This window comes from Sinohyriopsis cumingii, chromosome 1, assembly GCF_028554795.1.
Source record: "Sinohyriopsis cumingii isolate HCF-2022 chromosome 1, ASM2855479v2, whole genome shotgun sequence".
In the NCBI taxonomy this organism is placed as follows: domain Eukaryota; kingdom Metazoa; phylum Mollusca; class Bivalvia; order Unionida; family Unionidae; genus Sinohyriopsis; species Sinohyriopsis cumingii.
Genome location: NC_142961.1, coordinates 75929664 through 75952011, shown reverse-complemented (window position 1 = coordinate 75952011; position 22348 = coordinate 75929664). Strand labels below are relative to the sequence as shown.

The 22348-nt window shown below is 38.0% G+C and overlaps 1 protein-coding gene across 2 annotated transcripts in view; it reads right to left on the bottom strand.

Annotated features, from left to right (window-relative positions):
- LOC149807146 (uncharacterized) overlaps positions 1 to 22084 on the bottom strand; it is a 43964-nt gene extending 21880 nt beyond the window's left edge. For both annotated transcript variants that reach the window (XR_016421883.1, XM_089962725.1), the window contains exons 1-3: positions 21648 to 22084; positions 16742 to 17415; positions 14347 to 14557 (exon numbers count right to left, since the gene is read on the bottom strand). Coding sequence is in view for 1 of the 2 variants with exons in the window: in XM_089962725.1 (XP_089818851.1) it covers positions 14347 to 14557; positions 16742 to 17415; positions 21648 to 21999 (1237 nt within the window). In the remaining variant the exon portion in view is untranslated. The remainder of the gene's footprint in view (positions 1 to 14346; positions 14558 to 16741; positions 17416 to 21647) is intronic.
- Between the last annotated feature and the right edge of the window lie 264 nt (positions 22085 to 22348).

Sequence of the window (22348 nt, the reverse complement as noted above, 5' to 3'; positions counted from 1 at the left end):
TCTACAGAATACAGTTTCCAAACTGTATTAGCCAATTATGTTTCTGTAAATTTGGGACACTAATAGGTTATCATATTTGAGGTTTTGCAAGGCTGTTAGGGTTTCGATATAGTTGAACGATTTGAATATGGATGCACTTTGTGCCTTAAAATTGGAGGCTTTCTCGGGCAACCAGCTCGAGATTGTGTCGTGGGGAAATAATATAACATGGCACTATAGCAACAAAAATGGCACTTGGGCGACAATGGTAATTTAGCATGGGAATGACACTTGGGCTACAAGGGGAAATTAAGATGGGAATGACACTTGGGTGGCATGGGAAATTTAATATGGGAACTTAGTATCAGTGTACTCAATACAACTCTAGGTTGATATGGAACAATCCTATGTGAAAGCGGTCCATAGATTTAAGATAGGAACGGGTTTGTAGATTGAAAAAGAGTTTGTGGACTAAAGGTGTTTATGGTGTCAAAAGGCTTTTAAGTTTCAAGTTTAAAAATGCACAAACAAACAAACACACACACACACACACACAAACACACACAAACACACATATTTATACAACATAAGGACAACAATTTTTGGCAAGTGTGAACAACATCCTTTCGAGACAAATTAGTGGCCCTGATAAGGGCCATTCGGGTTTGTTAACCAAAGTGAATTAACATACAGTTCTTCTTCTCTTCCTCAATCTTCGTCTGACAGCGGAGCCGTACAGCAAGGCTTCAGGCAGCCTTGCCTCTGCACATAAATTCTTCTCTCCCAAATATCTGTGTCTATCATCTGGGTGACAGCCCACAATGATTTTACATGCATCAGAGAGTTCAGGTTGAACAGCATCCCCAATATGAATGTGGATGCTTCCACGCTCACTAACATGGTATATGGCTTAGATTCTCCAATGGCCAACATTCTATTCATCTTGATCGAAGTTGAAAACACGCGAAACCATAAGAAGAGTCACTGGTATTTATAGTCTGTAAGATCGGATCGAAACGGATTGATATGTTTCACCAATCCAAAGTCGCATTAAAAATTTCGGGCACAGCGCAGAGTCTCTCTCTTCTACTCAGAATACAGCACTTCCTGACGTCACATGCAGTTTATTGTCGAGCTAGCGTCAGTCCGCAGTGAATCGCTACGGCACAATTTGAGCATCGTGTTAACTAAGAAGATGATTATTGTGGGTACGCCTTAGGGGGATACGAGATGTGATGGCATGTCAGCTACGAAAACAACCATGGTAATGCTTCCAGAAGATAATGATTATAAATGCGATCTAGACGATCTAGACGATTTACTTTCCTATTTGCAAGAATTTGTACCTTCACCAGTACCTTGATCGCCTTCACCGCCTTCTCCTTCCATACGTTTGATAGAGGATGTTAGACAGAGGCAGAGAGAAGAATTAGAGAAATGTTGACAACAACAGAAAGAATCACAGCAAGGCTTTGTCAGGGAACAATAAGACGAAAGAAGAGTAGAGAACGTGCGAAGCAGAGAAGAATGACGGTGAAAGTGTTATTAGACATTTCGGTAGAGTTAGGGTATCTGAGACATTTGTATCAGAATTCTTTAACTTGACCCTATATAAATAGGCCTTTCTTTCCTTGCCAAACATTCCAACCCAGCTATCCCAAACCTCTAAGTTCACTACCATTGATAGGTCAGCAGCAGCAACCACAACGAAATCATGCACAGTAGCAGAAGAAAACGTACAACTTATCCTTGGTAAGAGCATAAGGCAGTTAAAGCTCATCTTGTCAAGTTCATGAATTTGTTAAGAAAACAAACATTCAACGGTCCTTTTCAGGGCCACCCAAATCTCTACAAAAGAGATACTACTTAATATTTGAGAACTCAAGTAAAAAATAAATCTTTGTGTGGGGTGTGGGTTAGGGTTAGGGTGTGGGTGTGTGCGTACTTTAGACAAAGAGACACTTTTTCTTTCGGGTATATTCGTTTTGAAATTACAATGAAATTTCACAACGCATCACAAAAAGTCAATTTGTTTCTTCTTTCACTTATCTTTCTGTTCTTGGTCTGGATTTCTTGCCTTTATTGACCGGAATGGGTTATTCTTCATTGTCGGAAGACCACTCCTTTTCCTACTCTTGCTTCTCTAATTAATTTTCCGTTTTCTTAGGGCACTTTGAAGACCAAAGTCCTTTCTCCTGACAATAATAACAAGTATCTTGACCTCTGTATCTCTTTTCTCCTCTTCTTGTTTTGCTTTGATGATGAGGGTATTCTGGAGCCCAATGTCCTTTCTCCTGACAGATATAGCAAATATCTTGATTATTGTCTTGTATGGAGGAGTAGTCGGTCGTTTTCTCTGAAGTATAATTTCGTATTAGGATACTCAAAGCTCTGACCAGAAGGACAGTCAGTGTTTGCTCTTCCATCTTGACTTTTTGAGAGTTGAATGAATAAATCGACTCTAAGACTCTAAGACACTAGCCCTATCAAGGGGTCTCTCTGAACATTTTGATACCATTACCAGTATCACCGAATCACAGTATTGCCAGTATTACCGAACTGTGTCAGTCATACGTGCTACAAACAACAGCACATGACGCAAGGACGAAAAAAGAAAATAGTTTGCCAATTATTGAGAATGTGCTCTACTTGTGGAAAACTCGTGTCGTGCCCACTAATGGTCTCAGGGCTCACTTTTGTCCATGAAACAAACGATATCATGAATGTTAGATCCAAAACTACCAAGAGGATGAAAAGACGAAAACTACGCCAGTGGATTTCATCTTTTTTAATTTTGAATTCATGCAAGAGTCCTGCATTCACATTCCTGATTTCTGCGTCTCTCATCAAACTTGCGAGATGTGCATCCATGAACCCACATCTTATCAATGTTTCCACTGTAGCAAGATTCCAGGAAGACGTGTAAAACGTTTTCGAGGGCCCAATACTCTTCCCGATTGTTCCAAATGAATCTTAGACAATTTCTCGACGACATTTGGAGTGAAGAATACATTTAACAATACGGAGAATGCATACGCTATTACACTGTGATGGTACGCAATTACTCGGGATACGATGGACAATTTCTGCTGAAATACTTTTGAGAACAAAAGAATGTCCTCAAGTGATCATGAATGGAGCCAAAATCATTCACATTCAAGTGGGACAAGTACAGTTTAAAGATTCCATGAGTTATTTGGCCATGCCTTTCAGCTGAATGCCTAAAACATTTGGAATGACGCAAATGGGTATTTTCCACACGTTTTTAATATTAAAGCCAGTCAACAAGCAGTCCTGCTGCAATTCCCCGACTCGGAGTATTAAAGAACAAACTAACCAGCATACGATTTAAAACTTTCCAGTCCATCAAGCGTAGATACTCAGCCAAATGTCTGTGTTGGTTACATTACTTGGCGGTCAAGGAAGACAAATGGATCCACCAAGGCAGAAACAGAGGAGTTGAAAAGACCAATGTACATTTTTCGGTAGATGATGAGTATTTAGAAAACAGAATCATCGTCTAGGAATTTATTGATGCGTATTTCACGGATGCCCAATCTGTTACCTTTAACAAGACGTGAAAAACCAATTTTTAGATGGTACCTACGAACAATTGTACTAGAAAACCTAAAAACGGTGTCTTAGGTTAGAGCAAGCAAGATACCGAGTGATAGATATATGCGAGCACAACTACACTGACGTTTCAAAACCGATCCCGAGTTTAGTCGCATCGCCAAAAGTTATTGAGTGGTGGCCATGGAACCTCTGAACCCCCACGACGGATTATTTTGAGGACGAATGAATGCCACACACTTGCTGAACGACTTAAACAAATCTCAAGGAGAAGAAATCAAATAGCTGTATCTTTGGATGTGCAAATATTGTCGCTTTCTAACATGACACCATCAAATGTTGACAGAACACATTGACATGAAACACATTCGTCAATATGAAAGCTTGATCAAATGCAAAGACTTGCACCCAACTGTCTTGTACCATCGCTTTTCGGGGCCCCGAGCGGCCGAGTAGTCTAAAGCGCTCTCCGTTACGGATCACTGCCATCTCACCTCTGTCTGCCTGGGTTCGAGTCTTGTATTCGGCTAATGTGGGTATGTGAGAAAGCTTGCCGGTAGCTTCTCGTGGGTCGGTGGTTTCCCGGGGTTTTCCTCCACCATTAACACTGGCCGCCATGGATAGCCTATTGTGCGGTAAAATGGCGTTAAACCCTACAACAACAACAACCATCGCTTTTAACCCTACCATTGCCTAGGAAAACTGATGCTTCCATTGTGCCGTACCTGTGCAGAAGGCTGTGACAAAGACCAACCTTTCATGTCACCATGAACGAACACGCTTTGACAGGAACGTGAGTCAACGTGGACTTGTTTCATGCTTTTGATCTAGGGAAGCCGTTTTCTTAAAGTTTACGACATTTATCATTGTCCCAACATAGAAATGTAACAAAAGGACGACGATTCCTAGAGAGGCAATTTTCGGCTTGCCACACGGCCTTACGGATCCCATCCATACCTGTGCAAACTACTCTAGATATCAACTTCCCAGGCTAATGTTACTTTGAATGTCTATTCCAAACATTCAAAGGGAAATTGACTAAATATCGGGAAGGACAAACACCCAAACTATTAGCCAGAGCTGGATTTGTCTACTTGGGTGAAAGACATAAATTCAAGTGGTTCAGTTGTGGTGTGTCACTTTACGAGTGGGAGTAGAAAGACTCGGCTTACCTGGAAATGCTCAATGATCTCCGCACTATCACCAACTTCTTTTAGTAGGACCCAAGAAGTAATTTCATTGATATTTTACAAGAGAACATTCGTGGTTTGCATCTGGAGCTGAGAGAACGCATTCAAAAACAGTTCAATATATAAGTGAAACGCAAGAAACAACTGCATCCTTCAAGACACCAATGTTCTAAGCACTAGCGCCTGATGGCATGTATACGACCTCTACTTACAAGATGACAATACTACACAGACATCCAGGGGAAGACTTAAAGGATTACAAAAATGTTTGTAAGATCTAGTATTTCTTCAAGAGAAAACTTCCTAAAGACGTGTGGTGAATGAGTGAGTGACTAAAACATTTAAATCCGACACTGGAGTAAAAGATGCCCTGTGTACAAGGTAGTACATTTACTATCTCCGAAAGAAAGACATTGCTGTGAATATATCAGGACATTCAGAAAATGCCCGAAGTAGTCATAAAAGCTTATAATGCTACGACCTTTATCTTTAGAGTTGAATATATGCCGAGGAAGTAGGTCAATGACAGCATTCAAACCTTGGATTCTGTTAAAAGTGTTGTGTTTCATATTGTTACATCTCTACCTCTGTGTGAGGGAACGATTTGTGATGGTTTATCGATTTTGGATACTTACGAAGATGTGTATATAGCTTGTTGGTTGCACAAAGTGGAAAGATGTATGTGACTGGAAAAGTTTTGACTTCGATGATTGGATGCAAGAAGTGTCTAATTATGCCAGTGATGTTTGTCATTGACTTAAAACCCAGAATGAACGCGACATTTACACACGTGTTTGCAGCAGAGACAGAAAAAACCGACATATCAGCAAACCAATTACAGCACAGTACTTTCGTCGAAATCGACAGAAAAATCATTCTGGGAGGAAATATGAGAGACCACGAATAGTGTAGAGGCTCAAAGAACTTTACAGCGTGTCCTTAGAAATTCTATAACACCACACATTAATCGACAATGTTGCACAGTAACTTGTTTATATTCGACTTTGATCGTTTTGATTTGTATTTTATCGATGTACTTAACCATTTGTCTCTTATGTGTTTTAGCATTTCATGTCAAGTTGTAACTTTGAACATTCAATAAACGTGTTCTGAAAGTATAGCATCGATGTTATTTCTGTTATTTTCAGAAGTCTAAACACCGTTATATCTACATCTTCCTCTACCAAATCTCTCACTGCTCTCAAAGTTACATACAAAACGTTAGGTCATTCAAGGTAGGAGGCACTGTATATTCGCCATCCTATTACCATGGTGATTGTTGGACCAAGAGGTTAAAGCAAAGCTAAATTTGTCAAATATTTAATTGAGCACAAAAGCCCACTTGATCGATTGTCCATCCCAACGTATCGTGTGATGTTCCAAAGTGTGGATATCAGCTTACGCACTAATTCAAGAAAGACAATGAGAATACATTGTGTAAGGATATCGACGATAAAAAAAAAAACTAGCAATTATGACATTCAATACTGCGGTAACGAACGCTCCTTCTCAAAGTTCTTCTCTTCAAGACCGACAACCCCTGTGGGGGTGGAACGGAGAACGTGTGCCTAAAACGCGAATAGTCTTTTTTTCTGTCAAATCTCTGTGGTATATTGAGTCATCGGAGTCGCCATAACCAATCTGAGTTTGCAACACATGTATCCTGTGTAGCAAAGAGTCGCTCGAAAACGATGACATGGTTTAGGAGATATGCTCAAAATCGCCTTTCGTATGGCTGGCCCACTTTAAAACCGATGGTGACACGAGAACACTCTTTCAAAATTGCCGCTTTGACGCATAGAAACGAATTTCTCCAAAATGTCATCATCGACAAACAAAACCCAAACAAACTTTCGTGAGAGCCGGCAAAATGTGTTGCTTCAAACTTGAAAATGCTTTCTGGTTAGCCTGGTGACTCATTTAAATGCTCTGCATGCTGCTGGTCGAGGCATTCCTTCTTTATTAACGCCAGAACAAGAACAAGACGGAAAGAGACGTCAACACCCCTCCAGTGTTCATAAACACGTTGCGAGAAAGACTTAGAAAGGAAGAACAACCAGAGATTGATGCACCTAGATTCTTGCGAACGTTCCAAGTAAGAATTGGATCTGTTTGCCATGACACCCACCTTGATGACTACGCAAGAATCCCAATGAGTAGAATTTCATCCCATTTCGTCTTTGACCGCCTATGCCCTTATTGAATTTGAAATCAAAGGACAGATCGAAAATAACATCGATCTGAATAGCAGTTACTTGTACTTTAATATCAAAGTTGTCGGTCCGGAAAATCTCTTGACGTACGGAAAATAATCCAAGAACACACATCAGGATGTTTCTGTGGTATGCAAAACCTGACACGCCGGGAATGTTCAATGAAACGTCGGACGATAATGTGTTCTTAAAAGACCGTCAAAGCAAAATCAAACAAAGTCACAGTTTAGAACTGATGGATCGTTTGCATTTGGATATATGGATGCAAGACAATGTTTGTTGAACGGAGTGGATGTCCGCCTGAGACATAATCGAAATAGTACTGAATTTAATTTGATGGCAGATGCTAATGAGTACTAAATCACCATTGAAGAAGCCAGACTATGTGCGCCGTGTGGAAGTTTTACTCAAATTGGAAACGATATCAGTCACACATTGAGGAGAAAAACCGCCAAGTATCCGATACGGCGAGTAGTAGTGAAAACCTTCACCATTGCCTCAGGACTCCGATCCAAGATCGAAGATCATCTTTTTCAATGACAGTTCCCCAAACGTTTAATCGTCGACATCGTCACAGTTCATCCTTAAACAGAACCATTGCTCAAAATCCTTTTAACTTTGAACACTTCAAAGTGTCCAAGATAGAAATCAGTCGAGATGGCCAGACCTTGTGCACTAGACCTTTCGAAACTAACTTTGACAAGAAGAATTACTTGAGCTCTTACCTCTCCCTGTATGAGACAGTTATGCACCAGTTTCAGCTAGGGCATTTTGTACGACATGTATGCTTTATGAGCTATTGATTTCACTCCTGAGCAAGGGAACAATGAGAAACATTTCCATCCTGTAAAATCCAGTTAACTTCGTGTGGAACTTCAGTACGGTGAACGTCATCTTGTACGCAGAATATAATATTATTTTAGAAATTAACAGTTTGAGAGAAGTGGTTGTAGACTATTAAAAAGCTATGGAAGAATAAGAAGCCTCTTTTTTGAAACACGGAGTATCTTTGGAGATGGGTGAAAATGTCTTTGAGCCAAAGCAAGAAGAAAATACTACTGAAGAAATGACGTAGAGAGAGTCATGATGTCGAGATTTGCCAGAACAAGAAGAATGTTTAATCTCCTGTTTTGCTGGCACCTGCCTGAAACGACTGCAGCTCTAAACTACAAACATTGCTATGGATGTCAAAACGGTCATCACAGTCGGATTCAACGCGATAAATGTATGATGATGAGCCAAGAAGAAAAGTTGGAATGGTGTCTGGATGACGCTTGGGGCATTATATCATTGTTATACGGACTTGCATGACCATCCCTTCCCTCCTTTGACTTCTCAGGAGATCCAATTTATCGAAGCTCTTTTTCCACAGAATACGAAGACGAAGTGTAGAGCCCCTTACCTGACAGAAACATTCAATAAATAGTCAAAATTTAATTGATTACTCATTATTACCTCTGAAAACAAAATAAAAAATAACGAATAAATGGGAACAGTATTACCTTCTGACGCACAGTTCTTCCATGGCTTCAATCATGTGGTGTCTGCTAAAGATGAACTTTTTCACCGCAAACCTAAAGACATTCAAGACTATGTCATCAAAACTGTCGACATTGATCAACTAGGAACCCATTGTGTCGCCGTCTACTTTCCCAACAACCTTGATTCTTATAGATCGCCGCCTTTGGAAGAAGATATCGTTGACCTTATGAGAAGAAATGCCGTATCGATTCAATAATGCAACAATACAAGGAACATATTCCATGGTGTGTGGATAATATTGTATGTATTTTCTTCGTCAACGCAGTCCAGGATATCCCTTCGAACATGTTGGTGGCTTGCTTTTATAGAGAAAATGCTCGGAGCGATGAGAAAGTAGAAAGATGTTTTGTGAACATTATGGTTATTTGTTGTATTTAGCGAATAAAGGAAGCGTGCAACGATGGCAAAATGAACTAGATCAGTGGAAGTCGAGTTTGACTCCAAAATGTTGTGAACCTTTTAAATAGTTTCCTGTTTAAAATTGCTTACTTGTTGAATTATTAATTTGCATTTTCTGTGTTGGGCAAATTTTTTCTTGCGAGTAAACATGTGTTTTGAAGAAAAAAGTGTATGCTGTTTTTTTACGATGTATGAATATATGCACTTTCATCTATCTCTATCCATCCGGGATATATTTTCAGTTGCATTCCCAAAACAAATCGCAGAGATGTTTTCCATCGCGTCCGCTTAAGAAATGTTAATTGAGGAGCTCGCCAGTCTGACCACTTGAGTAGGCGATGCACTCTCTGCGACTTACACTCTGGACAACGGAACTCCCCAGGGAAGCGTAATAAGTCCAACACTGTTCAACCTCATGATCAACAACCTCTGCAACAATATTACCAACAACCTAGTCGAGCTGTCCGAATTTGCTGACGATATTCGAATATGGAAGGCAGGCAACACCAACAGCCAAAACAACATCAAGCAATACAGCAAAGTCTAGACGCCATCAGCAAATGGGCAGACAACTATGGATTCAAAATATCTTATACTAAAACAGTGGGAATGCTTTTCTCCCCAACAAACAGAAAACCTACTACATACCCAAAACCCTACATCCAAAATACACCAATCCCATTCGTAAAAGAAACATACTTTTTGGGAATGCTACTTAACTAAACACTTAATTGGAAAACGCACATAACAAACCTAATCAAAAAATGCCGCAATACATCAACCTCCAAAAAATATAAAGAGGACAAAGTGGGGAGCTGACCAAGAAATTATGCTCATGCTCTACAAATCATTAATCAGGGCTAAACTGGACTACGGTTGTCAGTTGTATGCCTCGGCAAACAAGGACCTGCTTGAGAAACTGGACAGCATACAACATAAAGCACTTAGACTCTGTACGGGGACCCTACCTAACATCTCACTCGAGGAGCTACAAATATTGACGGGAGATCTACAGCTGCACCTCAGACGACAAGAGCACATATTGAGATATGCTACCAGAAACTCAATACATCAAGACACCAACCCAACCAAAATGATGATTAAAAAGTGCATCATTCCGTTCAGGCAAAAACGAGCTCTAAACCACCCAGCAGGTAAGAAAATACACACACTGCACGCCCAAAATAAACCTGCCTGCCCAGAACTTAGCATCTAAACTACAAAACCCACCAAAAATACTAACAGAAATCCAGAAAATCATCGAAGAAACTTACACTGGATTTCTTAAAATCTACACAGGCGGATCTAAATCGAAATAACTAAACAGAACTGCTGCTGAAATAGTGGTGCCGCAACAACGAGTTGAATTTGGTGCAAGACTCCCGGATGGCTGCTCCATTTACATAGCAGAATTCTGGGCAATAAATGAAGCCCTCAAATGGATTAAGACCCAACACCACAGCCAGTACGTCATTATAGCGGACTCTCTAAGCGTACTCCAATCCTTAGAGACTGGCACATCAAAAAGGAGAGCACATATGCTGGAAGACACTATGTTATCCATCAGGGAGATCGAGGATAAACAACAAACCATCGAATTCCTATGGGTACCTTTTCACATCAATCTGATTGGCAACGATAAAGCTGACCGAAGAGCGAAATACAATCTCCTGAACAATGTAACAGAAACACTTAATTACAGTGTGTACGAGATATATAGCCAGATAAGAAGCAAAATGAACAAGAAATGGCAGCAGCTCTGGGACAACACCAACAAGGGCAGACATTTATATCAACTGCAAAAAGAGGCCACAAGTGTAATCAAGACACCTAAAATCCTGGAAATCGTGGACATCCACATTATCAATAGGATCAAAACAGGAAAAACTTTACTCCGAAACAGCTTTGGGAAACATCTCAAGAAGGAATTGAACCAAACTACTAACTGTCCACATTGCCCTGCTGCAGAAACACTGGACCATGTATTCAACACCTGTCCCAGATACCACAATCAACGAGTCGGTTTCCAAGATTACCAAACGAAAATGAATTCCCCTACAACTTACCATGAATTTTTGGACAATGTACGCAACAAAAACATCGATTATACCGCATACATAAACATAATAAGGTACCTCAAACAAATTAACACACAGGGCAACATGTGAATCCAACCACAAGTAATTATAATAACAATTAATAGAAGGGCTAAAGCAGTAAGGTAAGACTGCTAGCTGAAGCGCACGCCCATGGTTGTGTTTGTGTGTGGGGTCTTTTTAAATATTTTTTTTATTTTTTTCCTACCTTATGTAGGTTTGCAGCTAACACACTACTAACCGTCATGGTCTGAGAAAAACAACACATATATTCTCATAACTATGTATACATATTATAAAGGTGACAAACCCCCGCCATCAGACCCAGATACAAACGACAACAAGAGTGGTAAGATACAAATAAACACAAAATATTCTTAGGCCCCAACTATCATAGACAATAAGGTGACCTAAGCCAAATCAAAAGGACACACACACACACACACACACACACACACACACACACACAATGCGGAACTAAATAGACAACAACACAGTCCCCAGTTATTTACAGATATAAATCCAACACTTATACTCAGACCAAACATACTAATTTATACAACAAAAAGTCTAAATTCAATATAGCTATTAAACAAGGAATCGTGGCGATAAAAGACCAGTCGCAAGATCAAGATCTAAGGCAATGGAAATCGAGTCGAAACAGAACAGCAAACTCTAGCAAAACAGCAAAACACTACAACAGCACGAAGAAGAAAGAAAGAGGGACAGAATGAAGGAGTAAAGAAGAAAACGGACATCGACTTTCTAATTGCCAATTTATATGAGGTTCTTCTTTCGACTATTAAAGACCTCTTTCGATACAAGCTCTATACCCACAACCCTAACTCGATCCTTTGCATACCACCTGCAAAATGAAAACCGAAAGTAAACACAGCGTGACCCAAATATGTAGGGTGCCTGACACCCAGCTGATTGTCAACATTTTGGAAAATCAAAAGTACACCATGTACACCAAATTCCAACTTTAATTAAAAATAGTAATGAAATTACACAACTCAAAGGATTAGGAAAATTATACGAGTGACTTACACACCATTGGAATAGATTTCTGTCCACTAGTACAACTAGACTTGAATCCCGCGGGCCCCTTGTTTCCTTTCCTCGGCTGGACATGTTCATGAATTAAAAAGTGCGACACTCGCACATAAAAGCGGGATTGTAGTGGCTCCATTCCTATAGTCCCGATCAATTGAAAATCTCGACCTTTGAGATTTAAACAGTCGCGAAAGCACTAGTTGCGTAGGCGACTTAAATCCTTTAATTGAATTGTCTGACCACTTCGGACCAAATGGGATTACAAATTATACCAAAGGATAACGGTGCCGCGGTCGACTGGTCATGAGAATGCGTTCGGGAATGAGGATCTAATTCCCTCCCGTACCATAAATTAAATAGCCTACGATATGGGCCTTAACCGTTCCTGCATGCCAGAATGGGTGAATAGGTCTTAATTTTAAAATCAGTCAGCCAGTTAGTCTAGCCAACCATCGTTGACTCGTGAACCAGTATACATGCCATCCAAGTTAGCCAAGCTGAACGAGGCGCACGAGCATTAGACTCAGACCGAACCTTATTCCGGAGCCTGAATAGATAGAGAACTTGAGGAAGCTAAAAGTGGTGCAAGACCTAACAGAAGAGGCCTTTTGAGAAGTAATAAAGAAGAAACAGGAAGAGTGGACAGAGAATAATAGACTACAGAAACAGCAGAGATTAATAGAAAGTCTTGATAGACTGTAAAGTCAATGCAAAGGAGCACTCCTTCTCTTTCTGCAGAAGCAGGCTTTATACCGTGGGAATTACGAAAAACAAAAACAACCCTTTTAAGGGCTCACCAGACCTCCAGAAAAGAAATACTGGTCAAATTACCAGAACCGTTTTGTTGCATTTTAATGTGTTTTATGTCTGTTGGCAGCTGCTAAACTGCGCCATCTTTCAAACAGTACGAATAAAGAGACGTATAACCACAACAGAAGGCAACGATTCTTTCAATTTACTCTGAAAAACTAGTGGATTATAAGAAGCAAATGTAATTTTTGTCGGGTTTTAATAACCAAGGTAATAGTTTCTGAATGTTGAACTTGGTGACATTGACAAGCTGGAGTTTTGCTGCTTCTAGATGAGGAAGAAAAATTCATATCAAGAAAGATGGAATGAAATATAGCTTTCGAGCGTTCAAATTATGATAGTCTGGTTTATAATAGGCATAAAATGCCGGGTAACATAAAATATAGGAAAGTTTTGGTAGGATATTGAAAAGCCAAAGTATTATCGTTCGAATTAAAATGGTGGTTCATTTGGTTTTTAGAATATAATTTCTAAATGCTCCGGGACATAATTTAAATCCCTAATTTTCTATCGAATCAAACATTTATGGGTTAGATTTGAAAACAGATCCGTACAAAATCTAACTATGATCAAATTTAGATCTATTAAATATCCTGTAGCACCATATCAAGTCCTACTGGTAATATGTGGTTGCCATGGCTTGTATTAAGTCCATGACCTTTTCGCATTTCTCTCTGAGGTATCTGATATACGGCTTATGACCATGATTAGATTCCAAAACCCGTGTGTTAATTATTTCAGAGGCTGATAGTGAATATCCTCTAGTCCTGCTGAAGTGTTATGGACTAGATTCAGAGGCCCGCTGATAGTGAATACCATCTAGTCCTGCTGAAGTGTTATGGACTAGATTCAGAGGGCCGCTGATAGTGAATATCATCTAGTCCTGCTGAAGTGTTATGGACTCGATCAAGAGGACCGCTGATAGTGAATATCATCTAGTCCTAGTCCTGTTGAAGCATTATGGACTCGAGAAGACGTAATTCTCAACAAAGTGAACGTTTTTGGTAATTATCAATGTTATCAGATTTATAACCTAAAGGTACCTTTTATTTCGGTTTTGTAATTGTCAGTGTTATCAGATTTATAATCTAAAGGTACCTTTTATTTCGGGGTTTTGTAACTGTCGGTGTTATCAGATTTATAACCTTTAAGGTATCTTTTATTTTGGGTTTTCGAACGGTCAAAGCTTTTGGAATAGTCATCTGTTAAAGACATTTTTGAGAATGTTTCAGACAATGAGTTTGAAATTTATTGTAGGGTGGTTCACTATTGCTTCCAAACACATTTATCTGTCATGGGATTTTCGTAAAGGAAATGACGTAAACGGAGCTGCACTAGCTTTAAGAATATTATATCATTCTTTTGTTGAAAAGGAAATGGTATAGATTAATAGTATCTTATAAAGACATCATAACCATTATATAAATAAATAAACAGTGGTTGAAAAGTGACTAAGGTCAAACACGAATATGAATAGATCATACTCACAGTTTATGCTTTGTATGGCTCGTATCAAACCAGTTGCAACAACATTTGCTGACATATGTCCTCTGCGTTGTTGATAGTGCGTATCATTCTTTCCTGTTAATCTTTGCTTCAGATTCAAACCGCATAGTTTGCATTTTATGCTCTGAAGATGAGCCGTGCTTTTTAGTAAAAGTGTCGAAATGTGATCGGAACTGTCAGGCACTCTGTTTAACTAAAATGACGAAAAATACATAATAATTTGATAAATTTTGTGGGAAAAAACACAATCAGATGGAAACATGGATGATCTAGAAAACTTTAAAACACTTTAGATTTTAAAGCAAAGTTGAGTAGACAAGATGGCATACATTCGGTTGAAATTAAAAAGACGTTTTTCCTCCTCCCAAGTGTATCGACGTGTGATTTCTAACGCAGATGGATCGCGTATGACTGATATACCATCACATGATAATTGTCTTCACTAACTTACGAGGAAAAAGTCTCAACTGCTGCCTGTCATTTCCAACCGATCACGATTATCAAGTCTCTAATATCACGAACGCATATTGTTGCTCTAAAATTACGATGACATGTATTTATACAAACTCAAAGTTATCACAGATTGATTCCAAATAAATTTTAGCTTATATTTAGCAGGAACTCGAAATATATACATTTCTTCTGTTGCCATGAATTAATATTTTAATTAATGTTCAATAAACTATGGAAATAGGTCAAAATCACTCACTTTTGGCGGGAAAGACAGCCAGCTGAAGATGCAGTATTGTTAGCAACATATAACATTACATTTCAATATTAAATACGATTGTTACAAAAATGTTGAAAAACTGGAAAGTATATAGCAATGATCCAGTCTACATGTGCGACACACCTTAAATCACTTGTGCTGCAACCAAATGCAGATTTGATCTCAATTAAACTATTAAAACAACAGTTACAACCCTGAAAGGAACTGTGGGTGGACGGACGGATATACAAACAAATTCAATGTACCGCCAGCTTTTCGAAGCAAATGAATGACGGTACAGATATAAAGGTTTCTGAACCGGTTATAAGTCAAGTTGCATTTTACAATCAGACGCGAAAGTGAAGCGCAGTTATCAAGCACGCTTTCAATATAAACAGTTATTCAACCGACAAAATATGCATCCAACTTTAACTGTTGCATTGATCCGGACTTGTAGACAAGGAACAATGTTCACCATTGGTCAGCTAGACAATGAGTAACAGGATATACAACTTGGACATTGCAAATATTATCAGCATGGTCTTGACCGTATCAAATGTTACCAGTACGGCCTTATCCATTGCATACGTTGTCAGTGCGGCTTGATCGTATCAAACCTTATCAGTAGGGTCTTGACGATATCAGACGTTTAGTGGCGAAAGAGAGAAAAGATTCATCATATCGTAATGAAATGGAATTCAGCGTCTCTTTGCTAACTACGATAACAGTCTACTAGTTAGCAATGAAATGGAATTCAGCGTCTCTTTGCTAACTACGATAACAGTCTACTAGTTAGCACGTATGAAGACAACACATATGACCGATATTCTTCATCGTCTTTCAAACAAAATAACGAATGTGTCAATGCATTGATAAATATAACGATCAATGAATTCCCAAAGAAAATGTGCATGGCCCTCAGAAGTAAATAATAAATAAATAAATAAATAAATAATAAATAATAATCAATTCCGCTGTTTTATGTGTCTTGATTGAGTAAAATGCTGTAGCAAGGTCAAGGCAAACAAATATTAATGATAATATATATTTATTTAGCCATTCAACAAAAACTCCAAGGTTCAACAAATAAAAACATGCAAGTGAGCATAACATTATCCGGAATGTTTTGTGAAACTTTATTAAATATTCAAAAGCATAACTTACATAACTAACAATGTTGGTTTTGTATTTTAAGTGGGGGTCCTTCAGAATTTAGTAGATAGAAAATCTTATCGTATAACCTTAATGATTCAGTACAGAAAAGCTTAAAAATTCAAATATTTAGATTTTTAATAATAAAAAAATACATGAATTCATGAAGAAATACAATATTATAGCATTCGAAAAAAATCATAAACTGGTTGCATTGTGGAAACAATGATATGTTTTAAGTTATCAACCAGTTAAAACATGCAAATTTATTTGCCATGATACGCTATCTTTCGACAAAATTTAAACATGCAAATAAATTTGCCATGACATTTAACCTCTCGATACAATTAAAACATGAAAGTTGATTTGCCATGGCATGTTACATCGCAACACAATTAAATCATGCAAACGGATTTCCCTAGTTATGTTGCCTTTCTACACAAAAGTTGAAACATGACAAATAGATCTGGTACGACATGATAGCCTTCGACACAAAACTTTTATGAAAAAACTTACCAGATTCAGAAGCAGAACAGATAGAACAATCAGCTCACTGTACACCATTTTGATAACATTGCGTTCAATTATACTCCTGTTTTCTTCCACAAGCATAGACTGCTCCCATTCGCCAATTTGAAGGATGCTTGGACGCAAGCAGTTTGCTTCTAGACAGTGTATGAAACATTTTAATGCCCAAAGAAGACTTTTCGATGATTCATCCAAAGACCTGCACAAACGTTGGTCAGGGAACCCGGAGATATACTGTTTCAAAGTAGCCTTCACATTTGAGGCCTCTTTATCCCATTTTTCGGAGTTGGAAATTCCCCAGAGGTAAACTGTAGACAGAAGAAGAACCATGACATACGACAAATGTCTAATAAAAAACCGGCTTAGATTGTTCCTCAAAGCACCCCAAACGACGTCAGCACAGACAAGGAGCTCAAATCCTGGACAAGAACTGATGCGATGACGGAAAAGTAGATCTGCTATTCTGTTTAGGGCTAGAATTTGAATCTTATTACATTTACAGTGGACCAGTTTGGCTAGTCCTATTGTATTGTTCTCTTTGTAATACTGTGGTATGACGCATGACGTGATGGTGATGGCAAAGGTTTCTCTGTGACTGTCAGACGAGTTGTTGAAATACTGAACCAACCGATCTGTGTCTTCGGGAACATCAGAGTTGTTGCCTTAAAAGAAAACAAGTGTATATGCGACCAGAACGTTTAATGAAATCACTATGCTATATATATATATATATATATATATATATATATATATATATATATATATATATATATATATATATATATATATATATATATATATATATATATATATATATATATATATATATACATGGTATCGGCCTGTGTATTGACTAAATGAATGAATCCCTCGCATTCCTGCCGAATGTGTCCTCTACAAAATGTAGTTCTGTGCCTTTTGTGGCTATTCACAATCACCGTTGCATATTTACAAACTTCTAACTTAAACATGATAGATGATTTTATTGAAGAAAGTAGAGCACTACAAATACATGGTTATATTCTTGAACACTGAACGCTGAATGATTCACGTACTGGGTATGGAAATTTAAATGGAATAGAAACAAAACGAAAAGACGAACCAACAAGAGATAATTAAAATATTTTAATATATTTATAGTTGATCTAAGTCATTATTTTGTTTTAATTAACATTACCATAAAATTGTTTCTCTTTCTCTCTCTCTCTGTATATGTCTCTGCCTGTCTGTCTGTCTGTATGTCTTTCTCTCTCTCTCTCTCTCTTAATTTTATCAGTTTGGCTGAACTTTTACCATCATTCATAGGTCCAGAGACATGGCCGTATGACAAGCGAAAATCCTTTACACTAGTCTTTTCATGATGTTTCGCTCATATCTTGATACGATGGTCGATCGATCGATTTTCAATACAGAGAGAGAGAGAAGGGGGTGCGGCCTTTGGACATTTTCATATTTAATTATGAGAATCAAATTTTAGAACCATATAATAAGTTTTTTTTAAAAAAAATAATAGTCATTAAATTACAGTATGTGTGCCTAAAATTTGCCGTACAGTGTCGACAGGCTATTGCAACATTGTATCATTGATTATATAAACACTGCAAACAAATTATACGGAAAGTGTACACATACCGTTACGACGAAACATATTCTTGTTGGTTACTTAGTGTAAGTTCAGTTTCAAGGTTTTCATCGAGCACAGATTCTTTTTTCCTCTCAATCCAGATTTATGCATGTTTTGTCCCTTTTGCATGGTGAGGGGGGATGGACAGCAGAAAGGATTGTGATGAAATTGTGTATCATATTAAATTCAGTTAAAAATCGGTCATTAATAATACTTTTATAGTTCTTTTCACACGTCACTAATGATTAATGAGTGGCATTCATCATTCATCTATAGGCCTAGAATCGACAGCACAAGAATGTCTATATATGCATAATATTGCGCCATGGGCGGATCACAATTTGATATACCAACAGTATTGGTATATCAAATTGCTTTATACCAACACTTTAAAAACAATGTTATTATATATATATATATATATATATATATATATATATATATATATATATATATATATATATATATATATATATATATATATATATATATATATATATATATATATATACACATGTGTGTGTGTGTGTGTGTGTGTGTGTGTGTGTGTGTGTATTATTCATGTTTGTAGATTATAAGGGTCATTTTAGTAAACACATTACATGCTTTGAGGTTGTGGGTTGTAGTTAAATTTAATTTGTGATGAATTTTATACGTCATTGTTTCCCATAAGGAATACATTGGAAATCTGATTTCTGATTGGTTGGCTGATGAAGGACCTGTTCTTGTTGCTAAATTGTAATGTTCTGGAAATGAGCGGTTGACCGTCATCCTGGTTCTGAAATTGCGTCTTAGTTTTTTATATAAAGTAATGAGTAACATCATTAATTATTCCTATCTTAAATATATTAGCGAAAACAATCATTTAGTTGTGTTTAATTACTATTTGAGAGGATTTATTTCAATAATTCATAGGAATTGCAATGTGCTCATAGATTTTAGGTCTACATAACTATTTTGGACATATTATGAATTCATTTAAAGAATTTGTATGTCATTGTGATTCATCAAGACTGTTTGCATATCAGCAATATTTTTAAGGTTATTGGCGCAACAGTACATTTAAAACTGGACTTATTTGGATCACCACCGGTACCCCTTTGGAATACTCTAATAATTTTGGACTTGTGATAGAACTTTTAGGACTATTTGTGATTTTATTCACAATAGTATAAGTTATTTTTCGTTTTTCACTTAGTATTCAAGGGAAGTAAATTTTTTGTTCAATTTTACAAAATTTGTTGGTTTCGTTTTGTTTCTTCTACTTATTTTAAGACCATAGACTCGTAACAACATCTATATGTCTGGTGACCTTTGAAATCTGAAAGTGAATCAAATTGTTGAGCTCATATCGATGCTCCTCAGCCACATCGCTCAGTCTCCCAAACGCGAAGATATAAGACTTCGTGACCCCTAATCGGTCACTGTCTGATCTTTATGTAGGACACTTGGAATCTGATTTTAATCTGATTGACCTGAATTTATTTTTAAAAAAAAACAGTTAATGTACATTGAAACGATAAAAATGTTGCATACTTGTATAATATATATTAGGTGTTTAAGCACAAAGCAATCACTGATGGGTATCAGCTCATTGGATTAGTTTGATCATGGAAACGACAATGGATCATGGAACTGGACTGGATCGCGCCTGCATACAACCCTACCAAGTGTACATGATGATGGAAGAAGTGATTTGCAAAAACGGGTCTACTTATGCTACCAGAGGGGTACATTCTATCTCAACTACCAGACCGACGTTTGCCTACAATATTCAAATATCAATATCAAGAAAGAATAACCGGCAGGAACTGATGTTTGGGCTACCATAGGTAATCAGCTGCAGACGTATATCTGGTCCTGTCCCACAAGTTCGGCCCAAATTGACTGGTCACCGTTGGGATACCAAAGGGACGATGGCATGCCCAGTTACCATAATATATATGTATCATTTTTTTTTACTATTGGGCTTCCTCTAGCAGTGGCCTAATTATTTCAGCATTTATGACTTACCAGTTCGTTTTAAACTATTGGGCTTTCCCTGGCATTGGCCAGATTATTCAAGTATTTATGTCTACGTGTTGTTATTTCAGAATAAATACCAGTAGTGGGTTTGATCTTAATTTAAATCCGGGGAATCATATGAGAAAGAAGACATCCTTTATATAGGAACATAGCCACCTACCATACTGGAGCTGATAATGCATTAGTGGTTAAACTATTACTCCATATTATGGACTCCATCAAGTTAGTAATAGAGCAATATATACGACAGGTAACATTGTGGTTCTCAAACATGAGGACCATGGTCAATATACTTGACGGATAACATTGTGGTACCCAAACATGAGGATGAGGACCGTGTTTAATATACCTGACGGATAACATTGTGGTAAACGAACATGAGGATAAGGACCGTGCTTAATATACCTGACGGATAACATTGTGATACCCGAACATGAGGATGAGGACCGTGCTTAATATACCTGGCGGATAACATTGTGGTAAACGAACATGAGGATAAGGACCGTGCTTAATATACCTGACGGATAACATTGTGGTAAACGAACATGAGGATAAGGACCGTGCTTAATATACCTGACGGATAACATTGTGGTACCCGAACATGAGGATGAGGACCGTGCTTAATATACCTGACGGATAACATTGTGGTAAACGAACATGAGGATAAGGACCGTGCTTAATATACCTGACGGATAACATTGTGGTAAACGAACATGAGGATAAGGACCGTGGTTAATATACCTGACGGATAACATTGTGGTACCCGAACATGAGGATGAGGACCGTGCTTAATATACCTGACGGATAACATTGTGGTACCCGAACATGAGGATGAGGACCGTGCTTAATATACCTGACGGATAACATTGTGGTAAACGAACATGAGGATAAGGACCGTGCTTAATATACCTGACGGATAACATTGTGGTACCCGAACATGAGGATGAGGACCGTGCTTAATATACCTGACGGATAACATTGTGATACCCGAACATGAGGATGAGGACCGTGCTTAATATACCTGGTGGATAACATTGTGGTAAACGAACATGAGGATAAGGACCGTGCTTAATATACCTGACGGATAACATTGTGGTACCCGAACATGAGGATGAGGACCGTGCTTAATATACCTGACGGATAACATTGTGGTACCCGAACATGAGGATGAGGACCGTGCTTAATATACCTGACGGATAACATTGTGGTAAACGAACATGAGGATAAGGACCGTGGTTAATATACCTGACGGGTAGCATTGTGGTTCCCATACATGAGGACCATGGTCATCATCTGTAGGTTGCAGACTTTCTCCATGAACAAATCTCTCCTTGATCATAATGGTAGGGCCAGTTTTATTGTTCAGTGTATCAGCCGATTTGCTGTCAACCACTTGTTTCACTTCAGTATTATCACGCTCTTTTGGCTTAGTCTGGTCACATACTTGATCGTACAAAAGACTAGTTGCAGCCTCAAACCTTGGTAGCGGAAGTGGTGGTCTTTGGATATAATCGTATTCATTTAGCTGAAGCGAGTCATACATAGTTTCGTTGTTGAAAGGTGGCCATACATATTCATTCTGTAACACTCGTTCCATATCTCCTGCTAGCCACGGCAATGTCAGTCTGGAGCAATGTCAAGTTAAACATTCATAATACAGTACAGTCATGAATGTTTGGTGGGGGGGGTGTCTTTCGGGTGTATCACTTTTGGATACTGTAAAATGAAAAGAAAATGTACTTCAATAATTATGTTAAAAGAAGCAATGTAAATATATGGGAGAAATAAACAAAAACATGAAAGTATGTGTATTACTACTCCATGGTCTTAAAATAAGTAACAGAAAAAGCGAAAACCAACAAGTTTTTGTAACATTCAATAAATAATTTATTTCCCTAGAATCCAAACTGAAAATTTAAAAAGCACTTACAGTATTGTAAATTAAA